General features: G+C 33.8%; 1 protein-coding gene across 1 annotated transcript; it reads right to left on the bottom strand.

Annotated features, from left to right (window-relative positions):
• Positions 1 to 562: 562 nt before the first annotated feature.
• Positions 563 to 25,361, bottom strand: LOC136802056 (uncharacterized). Its single transcript, XM_067058764.1, has 32 exons — positions 25,343 to 25,361; positions 24,572 to 24,633; positions 23,746 to 23,799; positions 23,305 to 23,386; positions 22,800 to 22,965; positions 22,383 to 22,581; positions 21,859 to 21,903; positions 21,639 to 21,695; positions 21,011 to 21,094; positions 20,261 to 20,323; positions 19,988 to 20,048; positions 19,386 to 19,453; positions 18,602 to 18,640; positions 17,879 to 17,936; positions 16,975 to 17,256; positions 16,531 to 16,583; positions 16,195 to 16,258; positions 15,775 to 15,869; positions 15,383 to 15,436; positions 14,145 to 14,324; positions 11,010 to 11,078; positions 10,590 to 10,664; positions 10,285 to 10,356; positions 10,093 to 10,164; positions 9,901 to 9,972; positions 9,709 to 9,780; positions 9,072 to 9,146; positions 8,420 to 8,551; positions 7,804 to 7,951; positions 7,474 to 7,496; positions 7,057 to 7,141; positions 563 to 1,142 (listed from the first exon to the last, which is right to left on the bottom strand). The coding sequence occupies exons 2-32, from the start codon at positions 24,581 to 24,583 to the stop codon at positions 1,105 to 1,107; spliced, it is 2,649 nt and encodes an 882-aa protein (XP_066914865.1). The 5' UTR covers positions 24,584 to 24,633; positions 25,343 to 25,361; the 3' UTR covers positions 563 to 1,104.
• Positions 25,362 to 25,693: the final 332 nt, after the last annotated feature.

The following is a 25,693-nucleotide window of genomic DNA, read 5'->3' as shown; positions in this document are numbered from 1 at the left end:
ATCATTGTTTTTAATATTTTATCTTGTAGGTTGTCCGTTTAATTTTAGATATTTCATTTGCTGTATGTCATAATAATACCATCTGTTAGAGTTTGCTTCCAAGTTGTTGCAAATCCATTTGATTTGGTAAAATCGTTTTTTCTTCTTGTTTTGGTGGTACGTACTGTGTAAGTAGGGAATGATGAGAGATGGTGAACCTCCATTTCCATAAAAAAATGTTAGGATTTTAAATGTTCCTTTGTCTGATATGTGACCTTCATTGAAGCAGTTTGTGATGTGTGATGGCCAGCTTCGAATTGGGAAAAAGGCGTTACCATTAATATCATTGTATAGTGTTGTGCGGTTGGGTCTGTTGGTTATGAGTTGTTGGTGTTCGATGGAATTGGCGTAGTTGTGATAGTTCATTCTGTAGAGTAAAGTAGAGATGGGTGGCGTATAGAATATCAATATGTTTCTATTATCGTTAGGGTTGATGCAAAAAATAATAATAATAATAATATATATATATTATATATTATTTATTGATAGATATGTATGTATTTAAAAGGAAACAAGGTGGAGGTTGATGATGGGAGTATTGTTTATTTCTATATATAAATATGGTTAAAATTGAACAAATTTGTTGAAAATTAAAATGTTTGAAAATGTCGAACGTCTGTTGATCAAAAAATACTGATCAGTTCATTCTTTCGGATGATATCATTTGCTGTTCTATTGACTTTTGCTTGTATCTCTTCCATTATTAGTTTCAGTGATTCATTGATTTTCATACGGTTGTTATAAAAAGGTGACCGTATAGGTGTACCATTTGGAAGAGTAAAGTGAGGTGTGTAGAATGTTGGAATGATGATATTCGTTGTTTTATAGGGAGGTGTGATTTTGGTGGTTGAGGGTGTCAGGGATCCAGTGGTGTATACAGGTGATGCAGTGGCAGTGGAGTTTCTGGGCGTTATCGTGGTCGTTATCAGTGGTTGGAGCTGGGTGTTGGTTTTGTTTGGGGTCTTGTTCTTTTTAAATGGTGTTTTGAATTTTGGTTTTCTTCTTGGTGGGATTCTTGGTATGTTGAATAATTCGAGGAGTTCTTCTGTAGATCTTTTTTTGTATTTAGTGTGGATATTGGATGGGTACAGGGATGGACGCATCTGAAGTATAGAGAGAAGGAGATGATCGGTTTCATTGGTGGTTAAACAATTTGTATGATAGCGGTCTTGTCTAATGCTGCAGTCATATTTTTCGATTGGGATGATGTCATTTTGTTTCATTTTTTATGGTGTTGTTTAAAAATTGTTTCAGAATGGCGGAAGGTATTTTTGTTGCTTTCAGTCATTGCGCTTTAGAAATCTAATTAGCATATTTTGGAAAGAAAATTATGAAAATAGTAGAAATACGTTTCAGATTTAAATGTGTGTTTTTCCAAAGAAATAAGGAAAAGTTGGTCATACCTCGTATTGAATGAAATATTATCTCATGTATTTTGCAAGGAAAGTTATGCAGATAAGTATTGTTTTTGTTCCAGAGTGAGGAAAATATATTGTTGTTATGGAATTATTCGTTTGCAGATGACGCATTTTGCAATCTGAGTGGCGCTTAGTTCGAAAGGAGAATTATAGTGAATTTTATGATGTTTCATTTTGATTCTGAAAGTTGTATTAAACGTATTACGTGAGGAAAATTGAATGAGTTTGAAGTTACGTTTTGATTCTGAAAGTTGTGTTTATGTATTTCATGAGGAGAATTAAATCGTTTTTATACAGAGGTTGTGTGTATTCATAAGGTTGTGTGTATTTTTAAAGGGAAAATTATTTTGCGTTTATTTAGAAAATTGTGTATATATTTGAAAGGAAAAATTCTATGAGTTTAATGTTTGTTGTTTCGTTTGGTTCTGAAAGTTGTGTTTGCCTTTTCCATGAGGAAAATTGAATGAGTTTATTAATATATCGTTTTGATTCTTAAAGTAATATTTACGTATTCTATAAGGAAAATTGATTCGTTTTTATATAGAGAATTGCGTAAGCAGAATTGTCCGTGAAAGTATGTGTAAATCCGATTTTGCTTCCTTAATAGAAGTCTTCTGCAGATTATGGAGTGTTGATTTGGTGTTTCTTTACCATGTCTTGCAAAAGGACTCCGTCTTGGAGAGCAAAAACCAGAAAAGTTCATGTATAGTATGGTATGTTATTCCTTTTATTTGTTTTGTTTTCGGTATTGTGAATCTATTCAAAAGTTTTGGTTAATAAAACATTGGATGGAGGATATGATTATAAAAAATTTCTGATATGCACAGGGCCATCTCCCTCACTCCGACCTAATCCCTCTGTCTTTAATGGTGTGGTAAACGCAATGTTTTGTTTCATATTTGACAGGGCAGACTCAGCCATGAAAAAGTGAGCTAGACCAGTGCATATAAAAAATTGGTGAAATAATCATATTCGTATCTTATTTAAAGAGAATGTAATATGCCTCTGTTAGTTAAAAGTCAAATCGTGTTGTAGAGAAAAAAAAAAAAATTTGTGTAGTGGAGAAAAATAAAACAAGCAACATGCTGAATGGACCTACCTGATGATGAAACTTAGATAGCAATAAGGAGAAAAGCAATCATTAATAAAATATAGCGCTTAGCGAAAATGCATTAAATGTCATCATTGATTGTTGATGGGGGGAGGGGTTTAAGGAAAAAAGAAATAGAAAGTTCTGGTTGCAAAATTGCAAAAGTTTTATTGACAATTGAATCATGCTTGATGGTGGCATTGTTATCAATAATTTTTTTAAGTGAAAAAACAAAGAAATGTATTGAAAAAGCCCAATTCAAATCTGCAAAAACGGCGATTTCCGGCATATTTCCGGCATTTTCGGCCGGAAAAATCTTTTTCTCAAAAATCCGACTCGGCCATGTTTTGGGCATTGTTATTAGGCATCTTTGAGCAAAAGATCAGAAAAAACTAATGATAAAATCTCAAGAATGCCAAATAAACAGTTTTTCCGGCATATTTCCGGTATTTTCGGCCACATAAACAGTTTTTCCGGCAAATCTCCGGTATTTTCGGCCGGAAAAAATTTTTTCTAAAAAATCGGACTCGGCCATGTTTTGGGCATTGTTAATACGCATCTTTGAGCAAAAAATCAGAAATAACTAATGATAAAATCTCGAGAAAATGCCAAAAAACCTGTTTTTCCGGCATATTTCCGGCATTTTCGGCCGGAAATTTTTTTTTCCAAAATCAGGCTCCGTCACATTTTAGGTATTATCATTTTGCATCAGTGTGCAAAATTTCATAAAAAAATATGAAGTACAGCTCGAGAAAATCAAGAAATACCGTTTTTCCGGCGAAAATGGGCTGCACCGGCGATTTTTAGAAAGTTCCGGCTTCAAAACTCAGTTCTATTGACGATTGAACCATGCTTCATGGTGGGCATTGCTATCAATAATGTTTTTGAGTGAAAAAACAACGAAATATAAGGAAAAAGTCCGATGAAAATCTGCAAAAATGGCGATTTCCGGCATATTTCCGCCATTTTCGGCCGGAAAAATCTTTTTCTCAAAAATCCGACTCGGCCATGTTTTGGGCATTGTTATTAGGCATCTTTGAGCAAAAGATCAGAAAAAACTAATGATAAAATCTCAAGAATGCCAAATAAACAGTTTTTCCGGCATATTTCCGGTATTTTCGGCCACATAAACAGTTTTTCCGGCAAATCTCCGGTATTTTCGGCCGGAAAAAATTTTTTCTAAAAAATCGGACTCGGCCATGTTTTGGGCATTGTTAATACGCATCTTTGAGCAAAAAATCAGAAATAACTAATGATAAATTCGAGAAGAGAAAATGCCAAAAAACCTGTTTTTCCGGCATATTTCCGGCATTTTCGGCCGGAAAATTTTTTTTTTCCAAAATCAGGCTCCGTCACATTTTAGGTATATCATTTTGCATCAGTGTGCAAAATTTCATAAAAAAAAAATATGAAGTACAGCTCGAGAAAAATCAAGAAATACCGTTTTTCCGGCGGCGAAAATGGGCTGCACGGCGATTTTTTTAGAAAGTTCCGGCTTCAAAACTCAGTTCTATTGACGATTGAACCATGCTTCATGGTGGGCATTGCTATCAATAATGTTTTTGAGTGAAAAAACAACGAAATATAAGGAAAAAGTCCGATGAAAATCTGCAAAAAATGGCGATTTCCGGCATATTTCCGCCATTTTCGACCGGAAAAAATTTTTTCTCAAAAATCGGACTCGGCCAAGTTTTGGGCATTGCTAATACGCATCTTTGTGCAAAAAATCAGAAAAAACTAATGATGAAATCTTGAGAAAATGCCAAAAAAACAGTTTTTCCGGCATATTTCCGGCATTTTCGGCCGGAAATAATTTTTTTTTGAAAATCGGGCTCCGTCACATTTTGGGCATTGCCATTTTGCATCATTGTGCAAAAAATTAGAAAAAACTAATGAGCCGATCCCGAGAAAAGCTGGCAACAGACGAACGGACGGACGGACAAGGGTTAATTTAAAGGACTACCTTAGGTAGGTCCAAAAATTGTGTAGTAGAGAAAAAATAAAACAAAAAACAAGACTATTTTGTCCGCTCTCTATTCAGGAGAAATAAAAATGTAGAGTTACGTGTTGGCTATGAAAATTAAAAGGTTTTTTTGCGTGGAAGGTCTGAAAGAGCTTTTCGTTTTAAATACTGGAAAGTTGTTTGTGTGTTCAAGTTGTAAGTGATTTATTGAAATTCTAAAACGTATGTCGTTTGTGTGCTAGAAAACTGTTTGTGTGTATTTTCAGAAGAAAATTATTTGTTTCCTTTCGTTTCCAGTATGAGGATTTGATTTTTATGTGATATGTGTGGAACTTTTTAAAATGCTTTTCATAAAGTACTAGAAAGTTGTTTGTGTGTATTTTCAGAAGTAAATTATCTGTTTCGTTTTGGCTATTTTGGATTTTCAAAAAGCATCTTTCGTATTTGAACTACAAGGTTCATGTGCATATTTTTGAAGGAAAATTATGTTTTTGTTGTGAGAGTTCAGGTTATAAGTGATGTGTATCGTTTTGATTTTGAAAAGTTGTGTTTGTGTATTTCAAGAGGAAAATTGATTTGTTTTCCTTTAGTTGCGTGTATTTTAGAAAAGGAAAAACTATTTCGTTTTTATTTAGAGAGATTGCGTGTATTTTGAAAGGAAAATATTTTGTATCGGATATGAAAATTCCATTTAAATTTGATTTTAAAATGTTTTTCATATGTGCGTATTTTTGAAGGAAAATTATGTTTTTGTTGTGAGAGTTCAGGTTATAAGTGATGTGTATCGTTTTGATTTTGGAAAGTTGTGTTTGCGTATTTCAAGAGGAAAATTGATTTGTTTTCCTTTAGTTGCGTGTATTTTAGAAAAGGAAAAACTATTTCGTTTTTATTTAGAGAGATTGCGTGTATTTGGAAAGGAAAATAGTTTTCTTCATTCAGAAAGTTGTATGAAATTTTGAAAGGAAAAATTATTTGTTTAATGGTGTATCGTTTGTGATTTAGAAAAATTGTGTTTACGTATTTCAAGGGGAAAATTGATTTGTTTTCCTTAGTTGCGTGTATTTTAGAAAAGGAAAAACTATTTCGTTTTTATTTAGAGAGATTGCGTGTATTTTGAAAGGAAAATATTTTGTATCGGATATGAAAATTCCATTTAAATTTGATTTTAAAATGTTTTTCATATGTGCGTATTTTTGAAGGAAAATTATGTTTTGTTGTGAGAGTTCAGGTTATAAGTGATGTGTATCGTTTTGATTTTGGAAAGTTGTGTTTGCGTATTTCAAGAGGAAAATTGATTTGTTTTCCTTTAGTTGCGTGTATTTTAGAAAAGGAAAAAACTATTTCGTTTTTATTTAGAGAGATTGCGTGTATTTGGAAAGGAAAATAGTTTTCTTCATTCAGAAAGTTGTATGAAATTTTGAAAGGAAAAATTATTTGTTTAATGGTGTATCGTTTGTGATTTAGAAAAATTGTGTTTACGTATTTCAAGGGGAAAATTGATTTGTTTTCCTTAGTTGCGTGTATTTTAGAAAAGGAAAAACTATTTCGTTTTTATTTAGAGAGATTGCGTGTATTTTGAAAGGAAAATAGTTTGTATCGGATATGAAAATTCCATTTAAATTTGATTTTAAAATGTTTTTCATATGTGCGTATTTTTGAAGGAAAATTATGTTTTTGTTGTGAGAGTTCAGGTTATAAGTGATGTGTATCGTTTTGATTTTGGAAAGTTGTGTTTGCGTATTTCAAGAGGAAAATTGATTTGTTTTCCTTTAGTTGCGTGTATTTTAGAAAAGGAAAAACTATTTCGTTTTTATTTAGAGAGATTGCGTGTATTTTGAAAGGAAAATAGTTTTTTTCATTCAGAAAGTTGTATGAAATTTTGAAAGGAAAAATTATTTGTTTAATGGTGTATCGTTTTGATTTAGAAAAATTGTGTTTACGTATTTCAAGGGGAAAATTGATTTGTTTTCCTTAGTTGCGTGTATTTTAGAAAAGGAAAAACTATTTCGTTTTTATTTAGAGAGATTGCGTGTATTTTGAAAGGAAAATAGTTTGTATCGGATATGAAAATTCCATTTAAATTTGATTTTAAAATGTTTTTCATATGTGCGTATAATTTAGAGGACGAAATATAAATACTTAATTTGTAGGATGTAAAATGTTTTGAAGTGAATGTTTTAACAAACCTTTGCATGGAAATGAATTGTTTTTGTAATATAACACCATGTCTTTTAGCGAGGAAGTTGCCAGAGTTTCTCTCTGACAGTAGAAGCAATCCTTTGTTATATCTTCACAGAAGTATACGCCATGTTCATTTCGAAGATACTCCGACGGTGGTTTCATTGTCACAGTATTCGACACGGTGAAAGGTATTTTTCGTCTTGACAAAGAGGCTTTCACCTTTGAATGGTTGACCTCACTTTGTTTCGCAAAAATCTCTTGAAGATAATCAGGCAGGTCCTTTTTCTTTTTATTTTTGATCTCTCTCATGTAATTTGTATGACAACAATGGGGCTTGTCACAAACAAAGCAAGAAAATTTGGTACCGTTGAAATGTACAACGCCTATGTTTCCTCCAGCCGTTACCACAACTGTGTCTTTAGCAAAAGTGATCTCATTCACCTCTTCAGTCTGAAAAAAAAACACAAGATCAAGCATCGATAACGCTTCACTTATTTTTATCGGTGATGGGAATCGTTGGATGAGGTTAAAATAAAAACAGGTAAACAATTGTTGATAGTTTAATAACAAGTTACTAATGCAGACTTGATTGATTTCTGTTAAATAATTAAATCTTAACAATTTCAGTTCTAAGTGATGGTAACCCTAGTCTCAATCGGTATGTGCAGTGTGTCGTGACGTTCCCCTTCTTCTAGAATGATCACACTTTATTTCACTCTCTGATGCAATATCACTTTTAAACATTCAGCAAATTCAAATTCAAAGAAAAGAATCTTTCTTACCAGGTCGCCACCGTCAAGATGATCTAAAAGAATAGAAACAAGAGAGCATGAATTTCCAACTAAGTTCTAAATTACTTTTAAAGCGGTGTGTGAATTTCTCAATGGATTTTGAATTTCACTCTATTTAAAGCCTTGAAATCGGGCAACGAATAAAAGAGCTTATGTTGGTCATTTTTGGTTAAGAGGGTTGTTGAACCAGATGGAACCGAGCGCTCGATTAAGGCGCTCAAATCATCGATGCTCATTAGCCCAAATCATGGATGCTCATGAGCCCAGACTCATTAAAAAAATTAATCGCAAATAAATACTTCTTTAAGCATGGTTAAATACCTTTATCGTTTTGAACAAAATCTGTGTCCATTGCCAATCCACTGAGGAAATTTTCATCAAACGGATTGCAAGAACAGCTGTACAACCAACGTGTCGATTCATTGCTGTCATAGAAGCATTTTCTGTGTACAACAACATACTTTCTTGGCTATAGGAGGATGGTTGTAAAGGTATCTTGAATTTCTTTAATTAATTTTCATGGCTTACAGTGAACTAGTTAGTTACCGATCAAAACGCACTTGATCAATAGCATAATTACTACATCTTACTAAACCCATCAGGGCTATCTATATACACTACACAATATTGTGTCGAGAAATATATCGATAATCTATATTGCTGAATGTCGGCAATATATTGAAAAGGTGTCCGCAATATATTGTCAGCTCGATTTGCAATATTCCAACAATATAGGAGGATTGTTTAACAGAAAAGAAATTCCTTTATATAACAGTTTATAATAGAGCATCCGTTGTTTACTTCGTACATTACGGTCCGAAAACTATAATATTGCTCACCAATATATTGTGTAATCTAAATAGCCCTATAAACAATCCGACCGCAGTTACTGACTGCTGAAAAATTCACAACACATTATAAAATAAATGATTGATACCATTAGAGTATATTTCTTTAAATCAAAATCTTGAAGTACAACTCGAAAGAAGTTACTATCCAAAGCTATCAATGACTTCGCTTTTCGAACTTCCAACTCGTACATTGACACCGGGTCACATCTCGATTTTGCCTAATGGTAAAAATTAAATACACGTTTTTTTTTTTATTAGAACACCTAAAATTTGGCTGAGCCTGGATGTGCTTATTTTTTTAGCAATTTTCAGCCTAAAATGTTCTTAAATGCGTTCTTAATTTTTCAGACTACTCTAAATCGACTATATCATGCAAAATAAAGGGCACTTAAAATTGGAAAATTTTTGACAATATTTGACTCTCGATTTTAGAAAATCCATCCCTAAGTTCGGTTAAAACTGCTTGAAAAGAGGAAAAAATTGCAGTTTCTTGTCATTTTTTTCCAAACTGAGGCTGAGCATGTTCTTACGATGTTCTTAATTTTTCGACGAATTTCAGCCTAAATGTTCTTATAAACTGGGTTCTAATAAAAAAAAAAACGTGTAGATCTTAAAAGGGAATCTCGGTGGCGAATTTGATTTCATTGCAAACATAAAACCGAAAATACCTGCCATTCAAATTTTACTCAAACGGTCAAAATCAATAGATAAAATTTCAAATGCTTAACAAACGCTTACCATTTGAGCTTCACTGCTGGTTTCTCTGAGAGAACTGGAAGACATACAAGATGGTTCTGAAACAACTTCAGTTTCCTAAAAGACATACAGTTACTCAGTTCCTTTTTTCTTCTAAAGACAGATGATTTTCATAGTGTCCTCACCCCTGGATTCCGGGCTGGGGGATAGATTTTTCAGAAAAGATCAGGTATGGGGGAGAGAGATTTTTTGGAGCCTGGGGGACAAATTCAGGGGGAGGAATAGAATTTCGCTGAACTCCCAGGAGGGGAAAAACAATTTTTCAAAGTAAATTACTTGAGACTTAAAATTCCCTTTAAATCGTTATAAAAATGAGTTAAAAAATCTAACTTTAGGCATTTTTTACGTCATTTGGTACTGTTTTTAGACCATACTCAAACTACACAGGAGGGCATACATCTTCGCAGGTGTTGAACCTATGAGTATCCTCACCAAACTGCAAGCAATGCCTGATACTCGACTTCCCATACCTTTTTATCAGAGTGATTGTATCCAGTCCCCCCAAGGCATGAGTAAACCTAGAGGAAGGAGCATTGACTCGACAGGTGAATCATAGCACCGAGTGAGAATTGAACTCTGACCTTCAAGATAAGAATCAAGGGAATCAAGGTTGACTTACCATTTGTATTCCATTAGGAAACTCTTCAATAGCTCCAGTCAAAACATCAGCGTCTGAAGCAACTTCAGTTTCCTAAATTGTGAAAAGCCAAGGACCAATTAAAAGATAAAGTACACAAAATCAACTAGTTATCAACCTCTAATAATTAGACTGTGATATGCAATATGAAATCAATTTGAAGGTGATATTTACCATTTGAACTCCACCATCAAACTCTTCAATAACACCAGTCAAAACATCAGGGTCTGAAACAACTTCAGTTTCCTAAATTGTGAAAAGCCAAGGACCAATTAAAAGATAAAGTACAAAAAATCAAATAGTTATCGACCTCTAATAATTAGACTGTAATATGCAATATGAAATCAATTTGAAGGTGATATTTACCATTTGAACTCCACCATCAAACTCTTCAATAACACCAGTCAAAACATCAGGGTCTGAAACAACTTCAGTTTCCTAAATTGTGAAAAGCCAAGGACCAATTAAAAGATAAAGTACAAAAAATCAAATAGTTATCGACCTCTAATAATTAGACTGTAATATGCAATATGAAATCAATTTGAAGGTGATATTTACCATTTGAACTCCACCATCAAACTCTTCAATAACACCAGTCAAAACATCAGGGTATGAAACAACTTCAGTTTCCTAAATTGAAAAAAAAGCTCAGGTATGGCTCATTTCAACAGGAAACACGCTGGTTATCGTTTTTTTATATATATTGATATTTGATGTATTGATATATAAACAGATATATAAACAGCTCAAACTGATAAAAACGAAAAACGTCAAGAATATTTATGTTTCTTATGTATAATAAACCAAACAATCGATTGTTATTCAAGAATAAACATGCAAGATAATTTGAGATCAAAACATACCTTTGAAATTTTAGTATGAAGTCCTCTGATAGAGTTAGACGATACATTAGACGGTTCTAAAAGAGCTTCAGTTTCCTATTTAATGAAAAAAGAAACAGAAAAAATTGTTCTGAAAATCAATTGTTCTTAAAAAGCTCGATTCCACCACCAAAAGACTCTGTATGTCCAGTTCACTTAGAGAAATAGCCTCTTAGGGTCCTTAGAAGTCATCTCCTCCCCTGTACTTTCGGTAGGCCCAAGTGAGTGGCTCAAAGATGAGGAATAAAATTTCTGGAGGCATAAGCAGGGACAATTGGCTTGATTATCATTACATGGAAGCTGCAAAGCATGTGCAACAAGAATATTTAAAAAAACTTAGTTCACAACCTCAATAGCTTAGCAGTCAGATGATAAAAATATCTAGCCTTATTGAAATATTACATTTGAAACACGATCTTGAATAGATTCAGTTGCAATGATGCCAGCATTCTGTCTCTTAGAGCGGGTCTCCTAAAAGCCAAAATTTTAATACATAATCAATCAAAGTTAAAGAATATTTGGAATAAAAACATCAATAATGATCATGTCATTATTTTTAATAAGGGTCATATACCACTGTTCCCAGCCGGTTCTAACCCCTCTAAATCACTTCAGCACCATGGAAATATGCTAATTAGAGCCTTTAGAAGTAGCTCACTCGCTTATAAGGAAGCGTTTTTACGTTTTTTTATATTTTCAAGGTTATGAAATTAGTTTGCATACTTGGATATTTTTTTTGAAGGGTGCTAACTGGTAGTATTTTCTGGTATTACTAATCGAATTTCTGGCTACAGGTGCTTTTCTCAACAACTTATAGTAGGTACGAGTCCTATAAGAAAAAAGTTAAAAAAAAAAAAGTGTTAAAAGTTTGTAAGTGGAAGATACTCCTGGGTACTCTCTCCTTGAAAATCAATCCAAGAAATGAGAAAAAGCTAAAGTTGTTTTTTATTTCATTCGAAAATGAGGAGGTGTAACCATTCCCTGTCCGTAGTCTAACAAATTGGTTTTGAAATAATGTTTTCGAAATCAAGAACAAAGATCACAAAACAAGTTCATAAACTGCATGAACTTTCGATTCCAATTCAAAAAAGTATATAAAGTATGAGTATACATACTTTGTATCTGATGTCTTGGAGGAGTCTTTTTTGTGTGAGTTTGGAGACACCTTTGCTCCTTTTATTTTTCCAAAAATAGAATCCATTATATTCTTAATCTCATGGTTGATTGAAATTCGATTGACGTTTTTGCTTACGTTAATTTGTAATTTCCCGCGAACTTGTAATTTCCCTCCTAGCTTTTGTAATTTCCCTCCTAGATTTTGTAATTTCCCGCAAAAGTGAAATTTTATTCGTTTGGAATATCATCACGATTTTTGACTTTCTTACTAACTTCAAAGGCTTAAGTAAATGGAATACTATCCAATTAATACTCGATTCGCGTTTCTATGACTTTTTTGAGACCTCTTTTTAAATTTTCAGATTGATTTCCAGTGTTAAATTGACGTCTTTCAGAATTGTTAGAATTTCAATCCAAACCATGAGATTAACCAGGAATCCCATGCTTGTTTTCGTGAAATTCTGGATAAATTACCCTCGGTCAAATTTTGAAATGTTTTAAATTTCCCTCGTTGCACTCGGGAAATTTCAAAAAATTTCAAAATTGACCTCGGGAAATTTATCCCGAATTTCCCTCATAACCATGAGATTACTAGTACAAACCTAAGATAAAAATGAAATATCAAATATAACATAATACAAATGAAATATAGTATAATATATTTGATTCACAAAATGTGGAATGGCAAGTAGTGCATTATAGAAAGAGAATGTTATATATTATAGAGATATACCCAAAAACCGAGAAAGAAAAACAACACTAAACATTGGATCATAAATCAACGAAAGCAAGATTTAACAATAGGAGGAAAGAAATAGTAAGTCTTGAAAACTGTATAGGCATTCCTAAAAAAGAAATAAATTCATATAGTATAACTTCATATATAAGTATAAGTATATATTATATATATTTCTTCTAGTTCTACATTGAATTCATCAACTTCATGAGGACAATTTTTTCCATAGCCCAATGGTTAAGGGAAGTTTTTTATACTTTTCATTGCTGTCTATATTTTATTGTCCACAATTTCCATGCCATTATTGTATTGATGTCGAAACTTTGTCTTATGGTTTCCAATTACTTTAATTTTAGTAATATGATCATTCAAATTAAATAGGACACATATTTTCCATCCAACATCAAACAACAGCCTTTCTTTGAGCGATTTCAAAGTTGTTGATGAATAATAATATATAGTCAAAATGCTGAACATTGACATTAGTTGCTTGCAACATGATGTTGCTGATATTTTCTATCAAATTTGATTTTTACATTTTTCTAAATTAAAGAAATAATTCTCAATACACATTTTCCTACAATCCAGATGACCACAGTTAAAAAAAACAATTCCTGATCTATCAACATTACAGCACCTCAGACTGACTAGCCAATCCTTCTTGCGTTGCATGGCCTGACCAAGGGTTCTTTTCAACTACCTTAAGGGAAGAAATTTTCGCGGAATTTAATTTCGCGAATCAGAGTTTCAAAATGGCAAATTTCGCGGAATTTAATTTCGCGAATGAGCCGATTTCAAAAGTTTCACGGAATTTAATTTCGCAGTTGAGGGAATTATTTGTCTACAAAAAGCCCTATTTTGCCCTAAAAAGCTCGGGAAAAAGCTAGTAATTAGTTAGAAGAATGACTAAGAGAGTACAGTAGTGAAGTTTTTTAAAAATGATGATGCCATCCATCAGCAGATTTTTTCATTACACCTGATTACACAACAGTTATATATACCTACTACTAGGAGGGAGGGACAAGATTTATCCTGTTTGTGTTAGCTGAGCATTGAGGGAGAGGGAAGAGTAGTACTATAAAGGAAATTGTTATAGTATCAAATATCATTGCAAAACTCACCACCAATTTTACTTAGCCACCACCCTTTTAATTAAAGGAAAGCATAAAACTAGCATAAATTCAACCAAAATGGAAACCACACACAGAAATATAGGGTTCCTTTCAGCTTTGATTATTTTTTGCTAGGCACAGTTCTCTAGCCTGCTCTAGTCTAGCTAGCTACTAAAAGTGCTACTAGTAGTGACTAGCAGGGCAGAAGGAGGCTGAAGGGAGGCATCGTCCCCCCTGTGCCCGTCCCCCCTGTGCCCGTACCCCCTGTACCTGTACCCCATGTGCCCGTACCCCCTGTGCCCGTACCTCCTGTGCCTGTACCCCATGTGCCCGTACCCCCTGTGCCCGTACCCCCTGTGCCCGTACCCCCCTGTGCCCGTACCCCCACAACCCACCTGTGTGCCTGTACATTCAAAACTTGCACAACCTTGCCTTGGCACACTATAAAAAGCAGTAAATTAAGGAGGTATGTAACCAGATAGATCATTGGTGGAGTTAGCACAAAGTTTATACTGTAGTTCTATCGCTATTTAGCCAAGGAAATTTACAAACTAGAGTAATCTTCAGATGGACCTGCATGCACAACCAGAACAAATTTTGCCTGCTTCTTGGGCTACCATCTTTAACCATTTCGGAACAAACCATCAGGGCGTACGTAAGGCGGTAATAGGGCGTGCTTTGCTTGTACTGCCGGCAATTGCGAGTGTTTGGGCTAGTACGGGATTCCGATTCGAAAAATGACTCACATCTAACCTGTTAAATTAAAACATCGACTTTTATTAACTTTTCATTTAGTCCCAGATTTTCACTAACCTTTTTGAGCTAGAGGGCTAAAGCCTAATTTTATCTGTGGAATATAGAGGAGCCAAGAGGACGCAAGGCGATTGAGAAAAGCTAATAATTTGAGTATTAAATGTCTAAAAACCTTTGGTTCTGCATTTTGTAGATATTGAACGCTTTGATCTTGCAATGGATCTGACGTTTCTGAAAAAATCAAAGTAAAGTGAGTCGCGCGGCTGAGGTCGAAAAAAGTGGCTAGAAAATGATTTTCGTGATACACCTCTTAGATTCCACTTTTTTCGATGGAAACTCTCGAATTAGTATATGTAGATTCCAAAATCAAAAAGTTTCCACGATATTATCGTGCAAGTAACGAGTAAATGGCGATTTTTTGCGTTTCCAGGCAAAATTGCAAAGCCTGGAAATTCATGATTTTTGGGGGGTCTTCAAATTAAAAAAAGACCTATATCACACGATAGAGCTCTTCAAACTGAGCAAAAAAGTGTATTACACCAAAGTCCCAACTTCTCTAGATCAAAAGTTATGGGCCTATTTGTGGTCAAAAAGGTGTTTAATTTTGCATAAATTAATGCAGATTGGGGGGAAATTCCGTCTTTTCCATCAGTTTTTTACCACAAATAGGCCAATAAATTTTGATCTAGAGAAGTTGGGACTTTGGTGTAATATACTTTTTTGCTCAGTTTGAAGAGCTCTATCGTGTGATGTAGGTCTTTTTTTAATTTGAAGACCCCCCAAAAATCATGAATTTCCAGGCCTTGCAATTTTGCCTGGAAACGCAAAAAATCGCCAATTACTCGTTACTTGCACGATAATATCGTGGAAACTTTTTGATTTTGTAATCTACACATACTAATTCGCGAGTTTCCGTTGTTTTTTTTGGAATCTAAAAGATGTATCACGAAATGAAACGTTTTTCGACCTCAGCCGCGCTACCGCCCCTGTAGGGTAGTTACACTTTCACTTGAACTCAAATTAGAAACCGTTGAAGCTAGATTAAAAATAAGACTTACCTGTTTCAGAAGGGAAAGAAACCTCCGCCTCAAGGGAACTTCTTTTTCTACATCCTAAAATAAAAAGTGCCGGGGATTGAACACACACTGAAGTTAGAAGTTAGAGATAGAATTCAGCTGATTTCACAGAATTAGGTTCAAATGTAAATTTGAAAAGGTCTATCTATGTTATCTCACATGTACAGTGAATCACCTGCGAAATTAAGTCCCCGCACTAAGGCTATTAGGAAGAAAATTAGGTAGCTGAATTTTCCTCATTTTACTAAGATTGACCAGTTTGTGCCGGTCGTTTGAGGTGAGACTTGAAAGTACCTTATAGTATATAAACTTTTGGTTAGGTTCATCTTGGTTAGAAAAAAATAGTCAATATTAAAAGTTAATCCTGTATGTACCAATTTCTCAAAAGTTTCTGCCAGGGAAAGACTCTTCTCTTCCTGCTCATCAGGTTTTTCTTTTCCAGTGTCCAAAGAAAGGCAATCTGGAGTTCCTAAATCAATAAAGTAAAGAATAATTGAAAACTCAAGTTGATGATGTAATTTTAAGCTAAGGAAAAGTATGAAAGGAGAGGAAATCCTACTCTCGTGACTTCAAACAGAAATCAGCTTCCTCAAAAAAGTTTGTAATCTCAAAGTACAACTAGTAAACCAGCGACACCTCCCCGTACCTCATCTGCCTTGGTACCCCCAGGTATACCCTTTCATTACCCTTTCATCTTTCATCTCTCCTTCCACTTACTATGTGCTGAGTAATCTCTGTAAGCTAAAAGTACAAGTCTCGAAACAGACGGATTCCCTTCAAAAAACGAAGCCTACCGTTCTCAGAGGATAAAGAGAGCTCAGCCTCAAATGTGATCATAGTCATTTTATTTTCCACATCCTAAAAAATAACAAAGTTTAATACACATTCGCTACCACAAACTAATTTCTGGGTATCCATTTACTTACAGGGTCTAAAAGAAGTTTCGAATTACAAGCATTAGTTTACCAGGTAAGTATCGAATAATGGTTAATTAGCGCTAATTCAAAATCAAATTCACATTGCTAAATAGTACTAAGACTTCTATGAAATTTAGCCTGAGAATATGTCTAGATAGACTTTTTGACAGTAAAGACACCCTACAGAAAGAAAAATCTATCTTAATTTTCTACCTTTGAATTATTTTGTTTTAGATCTTCAGATTCCGTTTGAGATTTACCAATTGCTAAAAAATGAGATCGATATTTCTATCGGTATTTAACATATTCAGTGGAGATGAGGAGTACAGAATACAGTTGACTACAATAATCATCTTATCATAGTATAATTCCGTTTAATTTAAACCTTCTTGATGGGAGGTAAATGACGCCTGCAATAAACTAAATGATCAGTTCGACTTCAGTGCTATTTTATTGGTAAAATGTGGAAAAAAGACCCTTTACAATGACAGACGACAATATATGACCCACTATAACACAGTGTGGACATATTTCAACATGGTTTTAAAGAGGTTTTGAATTTCTTGATTTTAACATAAAAAACAAGGGAGATATAGAGATATTTTTTCAAAAATTTCGCATTGAACTTTCTCAATTTAAAATGGAGTTTATATTTACCTAGATGTTTGAAAGATTTCAGGTTGCTGACTTCGATGATGCAGCGTATCAAATACTTTGTTTGTAACTCCTCAGTATCGTTTGGGAACTGGAATTTGAGTTGCTTTAATGTCATGTGTATTGGGAAATTAGAAGATCTTAAATGTCGAAGTGTTGTCTTCATTTGCTTTTCTTCGTCTTGGTCCACTTGTACCAGACAACACCTTCGGACGATACGGTGGAGTGCAAGAAAATCATCCTTCAGTGTGTTTTGCCAAGCCTTCGCGTGAAGTTTTTCATCATCTGAACGGAAGCAAGTTATAAGCAATCTATATTCGCTAACTGTTAAATAAATTTGGGATACCAAAAGAATACCTTATTGGCCCTTTTTACGCCGGCACTAATTTAACGCCGGCCTCCTTTACGCCGGCCCTTACGCCAATTAGGGCCGTAAATAACGCCAAAACTTGTAAATTTCGCTATTCAGGAATCAAAACAGTAAATATTGACTAAAATTTACATTAAATGTCACTTTTTGGTAGAAAGCAGTTAAAAATTGCAATAAAAATCATGAAATTTTGGACAAAGAGTAAAAATTGGATAATTTTCACCATTTAATTATGCCTAAAATCCTTTAGATTGAGAAAAAATGGTCAAAAACTAACGCCCATTTAGGTAAAAATTGTAAAACTTTGGCCCTTTTTGCGCCGTCTCTAATTACGCCACGAGCCAAAAAACTAACGCCAATAAGGGCCGATGTAAAAAGTAGCTAATTTCAGCTTACCCCAAAAAATTTTCAAGTTAATTTCCTATGTATCTATTTCTTTAAAGTAATTATAGACGAAATGTAAACATAACTCTTAATAAACCGGGAACATTCACAGTGTCAATTGAGACTAGTAATAAGGTAAAATATCTTTCATACCTTCATTGCTTGATTTCGATTTTTCTTCGACAAAATTCCAAAACATATCATCTAGCGTCTGAAAAGAATTTAATCAAATATCATTCAAAAACGACTTAAGGGCTCTGACCATAGTCAAAAAATCGGTTATGAGATTTGAAGATAAAACTTTTGTTTTGAGTTCCTTTACACTTTTAACAAAAAACTGTCTTTAAAAGTTGTTTGTGAATTAATTCTATCAAGAGTAATTAGCAATTTAATTACAAAAATTTCGTTATGAACCTTAAAAAGACGTCAATAAAATGTTATATTACCCTCTTTTACAAAAAATGCTTAGTTTTAATGGGTAATTAACCTTTTTGTTTCGATTTTTTTTTAATTGTCTGCAAAAGATTGAACTATCTAAATTTTTTCGGAAAAATTTTCTAAATTGATGTAACAAAAGTTATGCCACTTTTTGTACGAAAAATTGGGATGAAAAATTGGTCAAAAACCACTATTTTCAAGATTTTGAAACGAAGAAGCTTTTACAAAAATTTTCCGAAAATCTATTTTTAGTTTGGCCAAAGATACACCATCTTGCACTTACTAAAATAGACAAAAAGAACGACAAATCTCGAAAAGAGCGACATATTTCGCCATCTCAACCCTTGGAAACCTTGGAAAAGGACAATTTTTCATAGTACGATCTCTAAACCAATTATCACTAATATATTCACAGTTAAAAAATCTTTAATACCTCACCGTCTGAACCATGTAATGTCTCTGCTTCGTCTTTTCCAGCTATGAAATTTGAGAAAAAATTATTATATAAATCCAAGTCGACTCTTGCTAATTCGAGATCGGATAGGAAATATTTTTCATATAATATTAGTTCAGATTACAAAAAAGAAAAATTTGAAATACGATAATACTTCAAGTTTCATCTTAATCGAATCGTCGGTTCTAATTCAAATTTTGTTATGAAGCTTTGATCTGATACCCAAAATTGCGAAATCAAATCCGCAAAAGTTACTCCCCATAAAAATTTCTTCCCTTAAGAAAATACAGGTTCTAATTAGTCCACTTTATATCCATTCAAGAAATGAAAACAAAGATAATATACATAACTTTTAATGACTGCAATCGACTACCATTCTGTGACTAATTTAAGTTGCGATTTAGTTCATTTGAGCTCATTACTAGTTTTAATACTGAGATAATTTGACTTTTAAAGATATACTAGCTATAACTCTGGAAAAATAAACTTGGCGGCCGAGAGGGAACTGGCGCTTAAATTTGGAAAATGGCCACTTTAAGATATTGACTTTTGGTCAAACTTTGACACACATTGAGGAGATTTCAAAATTTCCACACTTAAAAATAGCAATAATGGCCGGAGGTTTTTTGTAATTTATTAGGGGATTAAAAAATAGTGATTTTACAATCGAATAACAAGGAGGAGAAAATGTTAGCTCTTCATTCTGAGTCTAATTTCGTAATTTGATAAATTGACACAAGTATGAAATATACCATTTATCATAATTACCTCATCATCTAAATGGTTTTGAGTTTCTTTGATCGGTGTTGCGCCTGTCTGGTTACACTCTTGTTCAGCTTAAAAACCAAAAAAGCAATCTGAAAGTCATTACGTGTTGGATAAAAACTAACACAATACACCATATCGAAAAGTTCACCTTCCTGGTTTTCGAGGTGGTCTCTATAATAACTCTCTGGATCAAGTTTTTAATGGATCAATATGGTATAGCCACTTTTTAGAATTTAGTGTTCGTTTATCTCATGCATTTTGGACTTTCCCATAATTACAAAATTCATATAAATAAAAAAATAACGTAATTCGAGCAAGTATTGAGAACCCTTGGGTATTTAAGACACTTTTATAACCTTGGCCATTGTGCAGAATTTTATATTTATATCATTTTCAGTAGCCAGAATCAGTAAGAGACATCATATTTAGGCCAAAAAGTTTTCCTCCCCCATTTTTATTGAATTCCCCCTTTATATTCAAAACCCCCGTTTTATTTGGAAATTCCCAGTACTCCCCTCAAAAAAATTGATATCCCCATATTAAAAAGGGATTGGGTGAAAACTATCGTTTTAGACAAACAAAGTATATCAAATTCATCTTACAAAGGCATGTTTGAATGTTGTCTTCGAAAGACTTAACGTTCATAAAACTTTCAACATCAGTCTAAATAAAAAATGAATAACAATTGCTTCATAGGCCTTCATACTATTTGTCGATTTTTTTTAAATGAGTTGCTTGATAAAAATATTTGGAGACCCTGGTGGACCCAGGGTTAATTGAAGATTAAAGTTAAAAAAATAAATTAGGGCCCATAAATGAGGGTTACTATGACTGAAACTTCTCCATGGCTGGTTACAATAAAGGCTAAACGTTACCTCGTCAAAGATTTCAGTAACATCATTTTGAGTCCTTTCTGTCCGCTGAAAATCCACATTAGCCTGAAACAAGATTAGATACACAGTTTTTTTTTAATAATTAATTTTATAAGAATCACGAGGCTCAAAATCGAGAAATTTTAAGAATTTTTTAAGAATAATGCTCAGCCTCAAATTTTGGCCAAAATATGGTTCCATATGGTTATGCTGAGAAAATTCGAATTCTTGTTTCTCATTTTGGTTCTAAGTATTTATTTTGCAGGAAAAAATCTTATTTTTGACATGAGTTCTATTTTAACTAAATGCACTATTTATTTTTCCAGTCTTCGAAACTTAAGAATCACTTAAAATCTTTTAAGGGTTCAAATTCGTGAAAAATTAAGAACTACGAGGTTCAACTCGACTTATGTAATTCTTATTAAAAAACTGTGTATAATTGCTTCAATAATCTTCTTACACCATTATGCTTTGTGTTCACATTTAAGTTACACGATGGTTTAGATCTTTTTGATCGCTTTATCGGTTGACGCTTTTTGGTATTTGGAAAATTTGTGAAAAATTAATCACTTCAAGGACATGAGACCAGTTCGAATAGATTTCAAACGACGTTGGTAAAATTTGATTTGGATAAATTTTATTGGGGGAATATTTCCTCGGCGCGAAATCTCGAGAACAAATTTCATAAAATCGGCCAGATTATTCAATATGAAAATTCAATAAGAAAAAAAGGCATAAAGAAATGTCGAATACCTCATTCTCTCTCCCAAAACTTTCGTCACATTCATTTTCATCTTCACATTGATCTTCTTTAACGTATCGTTCATTCTCTTCGTCCTAGATTTATAATAGAAAATGATAAGATTTGATGTTCGTTTGGGATTGTGGGTTGTCGACGAAAAAGGAGCGACAATGACGACCAATTTTAAAACCCTTGGAGATAACAGGTATACATTCTGTTCTAGGTTCTTCGTGTTCCAAATGACCCTCTGCTTTTTAACAGTAATCGACATTCACGTTGATTTTATTTTTTTCTTCCTGGCGGAACTTTCCGAATCTCAAAAGAGTATTGAAGAATCCATCAATTCAGCTCAAAAAAGTCAATTGAATATCTTTTCCATATAACTGTAACTCAGAAAATACAAAAATGTATAGTGAAGCCTAGGGAGAGTATGAGACCTTTAAAGAATTTCTCTATACAATTTGATTCACGCGTCTAGCCTCATTAGGGAGATCGCCCTAAGTTTCCCAAATCACTAGAGGTTCCTTCATTTTCACACCTCCGCATCACAGACCCAGTGGATCCCTTACCTACTAACCCTCTACTCACTGGAAAAATTGGCCAAAAGGTGAGAAAAATACCCCTGAAATTTCATCTCACCTCTGTTTTTCCAGCTTTCTCATCATCATCTTGTACTCCTTTGTCTTTTTCTTCATTCTAAATGAAATAAGTTAGTTTTGGATTGCAGACTTTTAAGAAGTGATGACAAGAGTCGATTTTAACAATTACAAAAATTATAAACCATAGTTGTGACAACGATCAATTTTGAGCTGAACTCCAAATTTAATTTGCTACTTAAAGGTAAAATAAAATTGCTTACATTTTCGATGACTTCTTCGAGCATGAAGGGTTTCAAATAACGACTCTAAAAAGGAAGAAGATGTCTTCACATTAAAAGCGAAAGAGGATGAAGACTTTCTCTGTGATTTCTAACACCCTTGTGTCAGTGTTTCGGTATAAATTATTCAATCGATTGCAATAGGAAAAAATAAATGGAGATTTCTTGTTAAAATTACTTTTCATTTTTCTTGTTAAGCTAAAACGATAGGAAATTTTGCATTTTGCCTATAGAGATTCTGACACATTTCAAATCAATTTAGATTGGAAAATGAATTTATGGTAAAAAATAGGAATCAAAAGATAGGCCATGAAAAGAACATCAAAATCAGCTAGGAGGGCCAAACCTCAGGACCCGTGTTATCTTTTATGCGACACAACCAAACAGAAAACCCCCTCTTGAAAACACTTTAAATACTATTCTTTGAAATGGCTCAGGTTTGGTTGCGTCGCATAAAAGATGTAGGGTTGCCCCCCTACTATTTTTTGTAAACATTATATTTTTACCTTTTTCCGCCAAGATGCTCCCTTGATTGGGCCGTAGGAGTATCTCACTTCCGTCCCCTCAGCAATGCCTTGATTGCTTGCAAAGAGACACAGATGAGGTCTCTCGTCCCAAAATACAACCACCATTTTAGCGTTAAAATACAGTTTGCTATCGTTGATATATCTTCCAATTTTCTCAAAAGTGTGTGTTGCGTCAATACTGATAAGAGAAAAAGTACTTATTGTAACATAATGAAGCCTAATTATATGATCTTCAAGAGAATTCAAGCTATTTCTCAAATAGAAAGGGCAAGACGTGATCTTTTTTTGTGCACAATCGTGGAAGCCCGAATTAAAAATCCTAAATTCAATAGTGATAAAATTACGAAAGCAGCCACCATATAATTCAATTTATGCAAACAACTTCCTAATACTTACTAGTACATTTTCTTGTCATGTTCAATATCAAAAACATAACTTCCTAACCGCTGCTCTGTATAAATTTCCTCTCTTCGGTTTCTCTCTTCCTCTGTGATGATATCTCCAGGATACTCGCAGATGAAGGATGATGGCGACATAGTTTTGGTCACAAACACCCCATAACCTAAGGTAAGGTTTATATTTTTAAATGTCATTTTTTATAACACCATGATCCGGGAAAAGGGAGCAAATACCAAAAAAGATAATCCGTGTGTTCTGCGCAGAAATGAAATTGTTTTATGCAAATACATATAATTATTTTTCAAATACAGGCCCTGTCCCACAGGATATAGGTGCCCCACAGAATACAGGTCTGACGTAATCGGCTACGCTCGGAGGGTAGGAGATATAAAGTAGCCTACATTTTGCTGTGCATCTCCCACTTTTATTCATAATAACACCACAAAAAGAACTAAGAAAGCATTAGAAACTTGGTACACAGTTCCGAAGATTCTTGACTTACCAATGAATTCATCTATGTACCGTTTGACTAAATAATCTGGATCAGTTTTGCTAAGACAATATTTGTATGCATCGCCGTTGACCTAAGAGCAAAAATCTGGTGTTAGATTAAGCAGTCAACAGTCATCGATGTATTGTAAGTCCATTTTCGTTTGGATAATTGTGTCGGAAAAGAAACGTTTACTCAGTCTTTTTGGATATTTGATGCCACGTAGTGACCAGTTATAAAATTGACATCATTAGATGTTAATTGTTACAGTGTAGAACAATAAAATACACTTGTTAATTACTACTACCTACTTTTAATTTCCACTTTTTTCTGGACACACTGTATTGCAATGTTTCCGAAGAGAGACATGCTTTTCGGTTGATAATCCATTAAAAATCAAATCCTTTTTGACAAGTATACATTTTGATTAAAACTTAAATGATTAAAACATACTGAAAGGTCAGGGGAAGTATTTGCCAACTTTTTTCCAGCATTACGACTTCGCGTCTAAAAAAAGAAAATCAAAAGTACTTCACGAATCCCGTTGTGTTTCAAAATTGGAGAATGTATAAACGAACCTCATTTTTGTGCGTGACCCCAAGCTTCGAAATACTCTCGGTACTCTTTTGTGCTTAATTGTAGGGGGGATGGGGCTGGAATAAGCAGAGGGGTTGGTACTTCGGGAAAAATCCATAAAATGGGGGTCATTTTAAAGTGATATTGGGGGTGATTTTCCCCAAAACCCCTAGGAAAATGAAGGTTTTGGCACTTTTCAGATTTTTTGGGAAAAATTCATAAAATGGGGGTGATTTTTTTCCAAAAATTGCAAAGTGGCCCCACCATACAATTAAGCACAAAAGAGTACCTGATAAGCGTCCCCCCGCCTATTAATTTTTGAGAAAATGATTTTGAAAGTTCCCTTTTTTGCCCTAATTATTCTGTATTAGACTCTTTTTCAAAAATTTTCCAGCCACGACATTTCGATTCAACCCCGTCGCTTATTAAGTTTTGAGATTTTTTCCACCCACCCCGCTTATTCCAAATCCCGTTTATTAGATACCCGAGAGTAACTATTTCAAATGGGTCGTACAAAATGTCAGTGTTCTTAAATATAATGTTATTGACCCGAATCGACTTTAGAATTTAAAATACTTTCCGAAATCCTGGAATCAAATATGAGCCGTACAACATTTCGTTCTCAAGAACTATGCAAAATTAAAGATTAACCTTAATCTCTAATATCTGACCAATATACAAATGAAGATTCAATTACACTTACAGAACGTTTCATCTTCACAACTTGACCAGACCAACGGTCCTAACCAAGCACTTTGGTGCAGACTATAACAGAAAATAGTTACTTCAATTTCAGAGATAGTTAAAATAAGCTATGCTTGATTTTTCTTCATCCTACGTTATTCTGAATTAAGTTGTTTAGCATACTAGACTACGTTTGTCGCGTTTTTTCGGTAAAACGGCGAAGATTTGTACCCGCATAATACAATTCCTGCCATTTTTATCAAAGAAACAAAAATTGAAAAATTCCTTGCAAAAAAGAAAGAAAAAGGGGAAAACCATAAAAATTAGTTCCCACGAATTGCGATTCTTTGAAATTCCTTTCGACGGCTAAAATTAAATAACGTTCCCTTAGTTAGTCTCCTAGTACTATTCTCTTATCTTTTTTCCAGGTTATCTTCGCTTGTCTACAGCTCTGATTTCCGGGTACAAAAAGCATGCGCTTTAAATACTGTGGTCGGTAAAATTATCAGTCCAAGGCGGTATCTGGTTCTCTTTCAAGTTTCTATCTAGATTTTGGATGGATATTTAACAAGTTTTTGAATGATGTGATTGGCTGAAGAAAAGTCTAGCAAAAAGATACGACAAACGTAGTAGATATTTAGGCCATGCATTCCGTTTGAAAACCCCCTACCATTAGGTGCCCTGTCCTTACGCTATATACAAAAAAGGCTAAACACCCTAAGTCGTACATAAGCGTAGCGTGTTTGAAATAAATCTAGTAAACTTTTAAAATACAAAAGAAATTTCTCACCTTTCATGGAACAATGATGGGTTGACTGAGATGTACGAATACCAAAGACGATAACACAGATGATAAATGATGATTTGACAGACAGTTTATAATTTGATTTAACACTGAAAACTAATAAAACGGAAAATGAATAGATACATTTCATCATGAGAAGATCGGCCTAAAAAATTATCCAAAATAAAAATTTCTGGGAAGGTCGCCAATATTTTAGCCCGAAAATACGCATTATACGGGGTGCACTGTACTTTTTTGAAATAACATGTTATGAGAACACATACTGATTCCAAAATTAACTAATTTTAATTTTAACTTATTTAATTTCATTTATTCAAAATCTACATCTAAAATACA

This window comes from Clytia hemisphaerica, unplaced genomic scaffold (assembly GCF_902728285.1).
Source record: "Clytia hemisphaerica strain Z4C2 unplaced genomic scaffold, Clytia hemisphaerica genome assembly, whole genome shotgun sequence".
NCBI lineage: Eukaryota > Metazoa > Cnidaria > Hydrozoa > Leptothecata > Clytiidae > Clytia > Clytia hemisphaerica.
This window is presented reverse-complemented; position numbering and strand designations above follow the sequence as displayed.

Coding starts and splice junctions, on each gene's coding strand:
- LOC136802056 (XM_067058764.1), bottom strand. Junction 21,904..22,382: donor GAGCATCTTGGCGGAAAAAG/GTAAAAATATAA, acceptor CTTCCTTTTTAG/AGTCGTTATTTGAAACCCTT. Junction 17,937..18,601: donor GACATTACATGGTTCAGACG/GTGAGGTATTAA, acceptor AATTCTTTTCAG/ACGCTAGATGATATGTTTTG.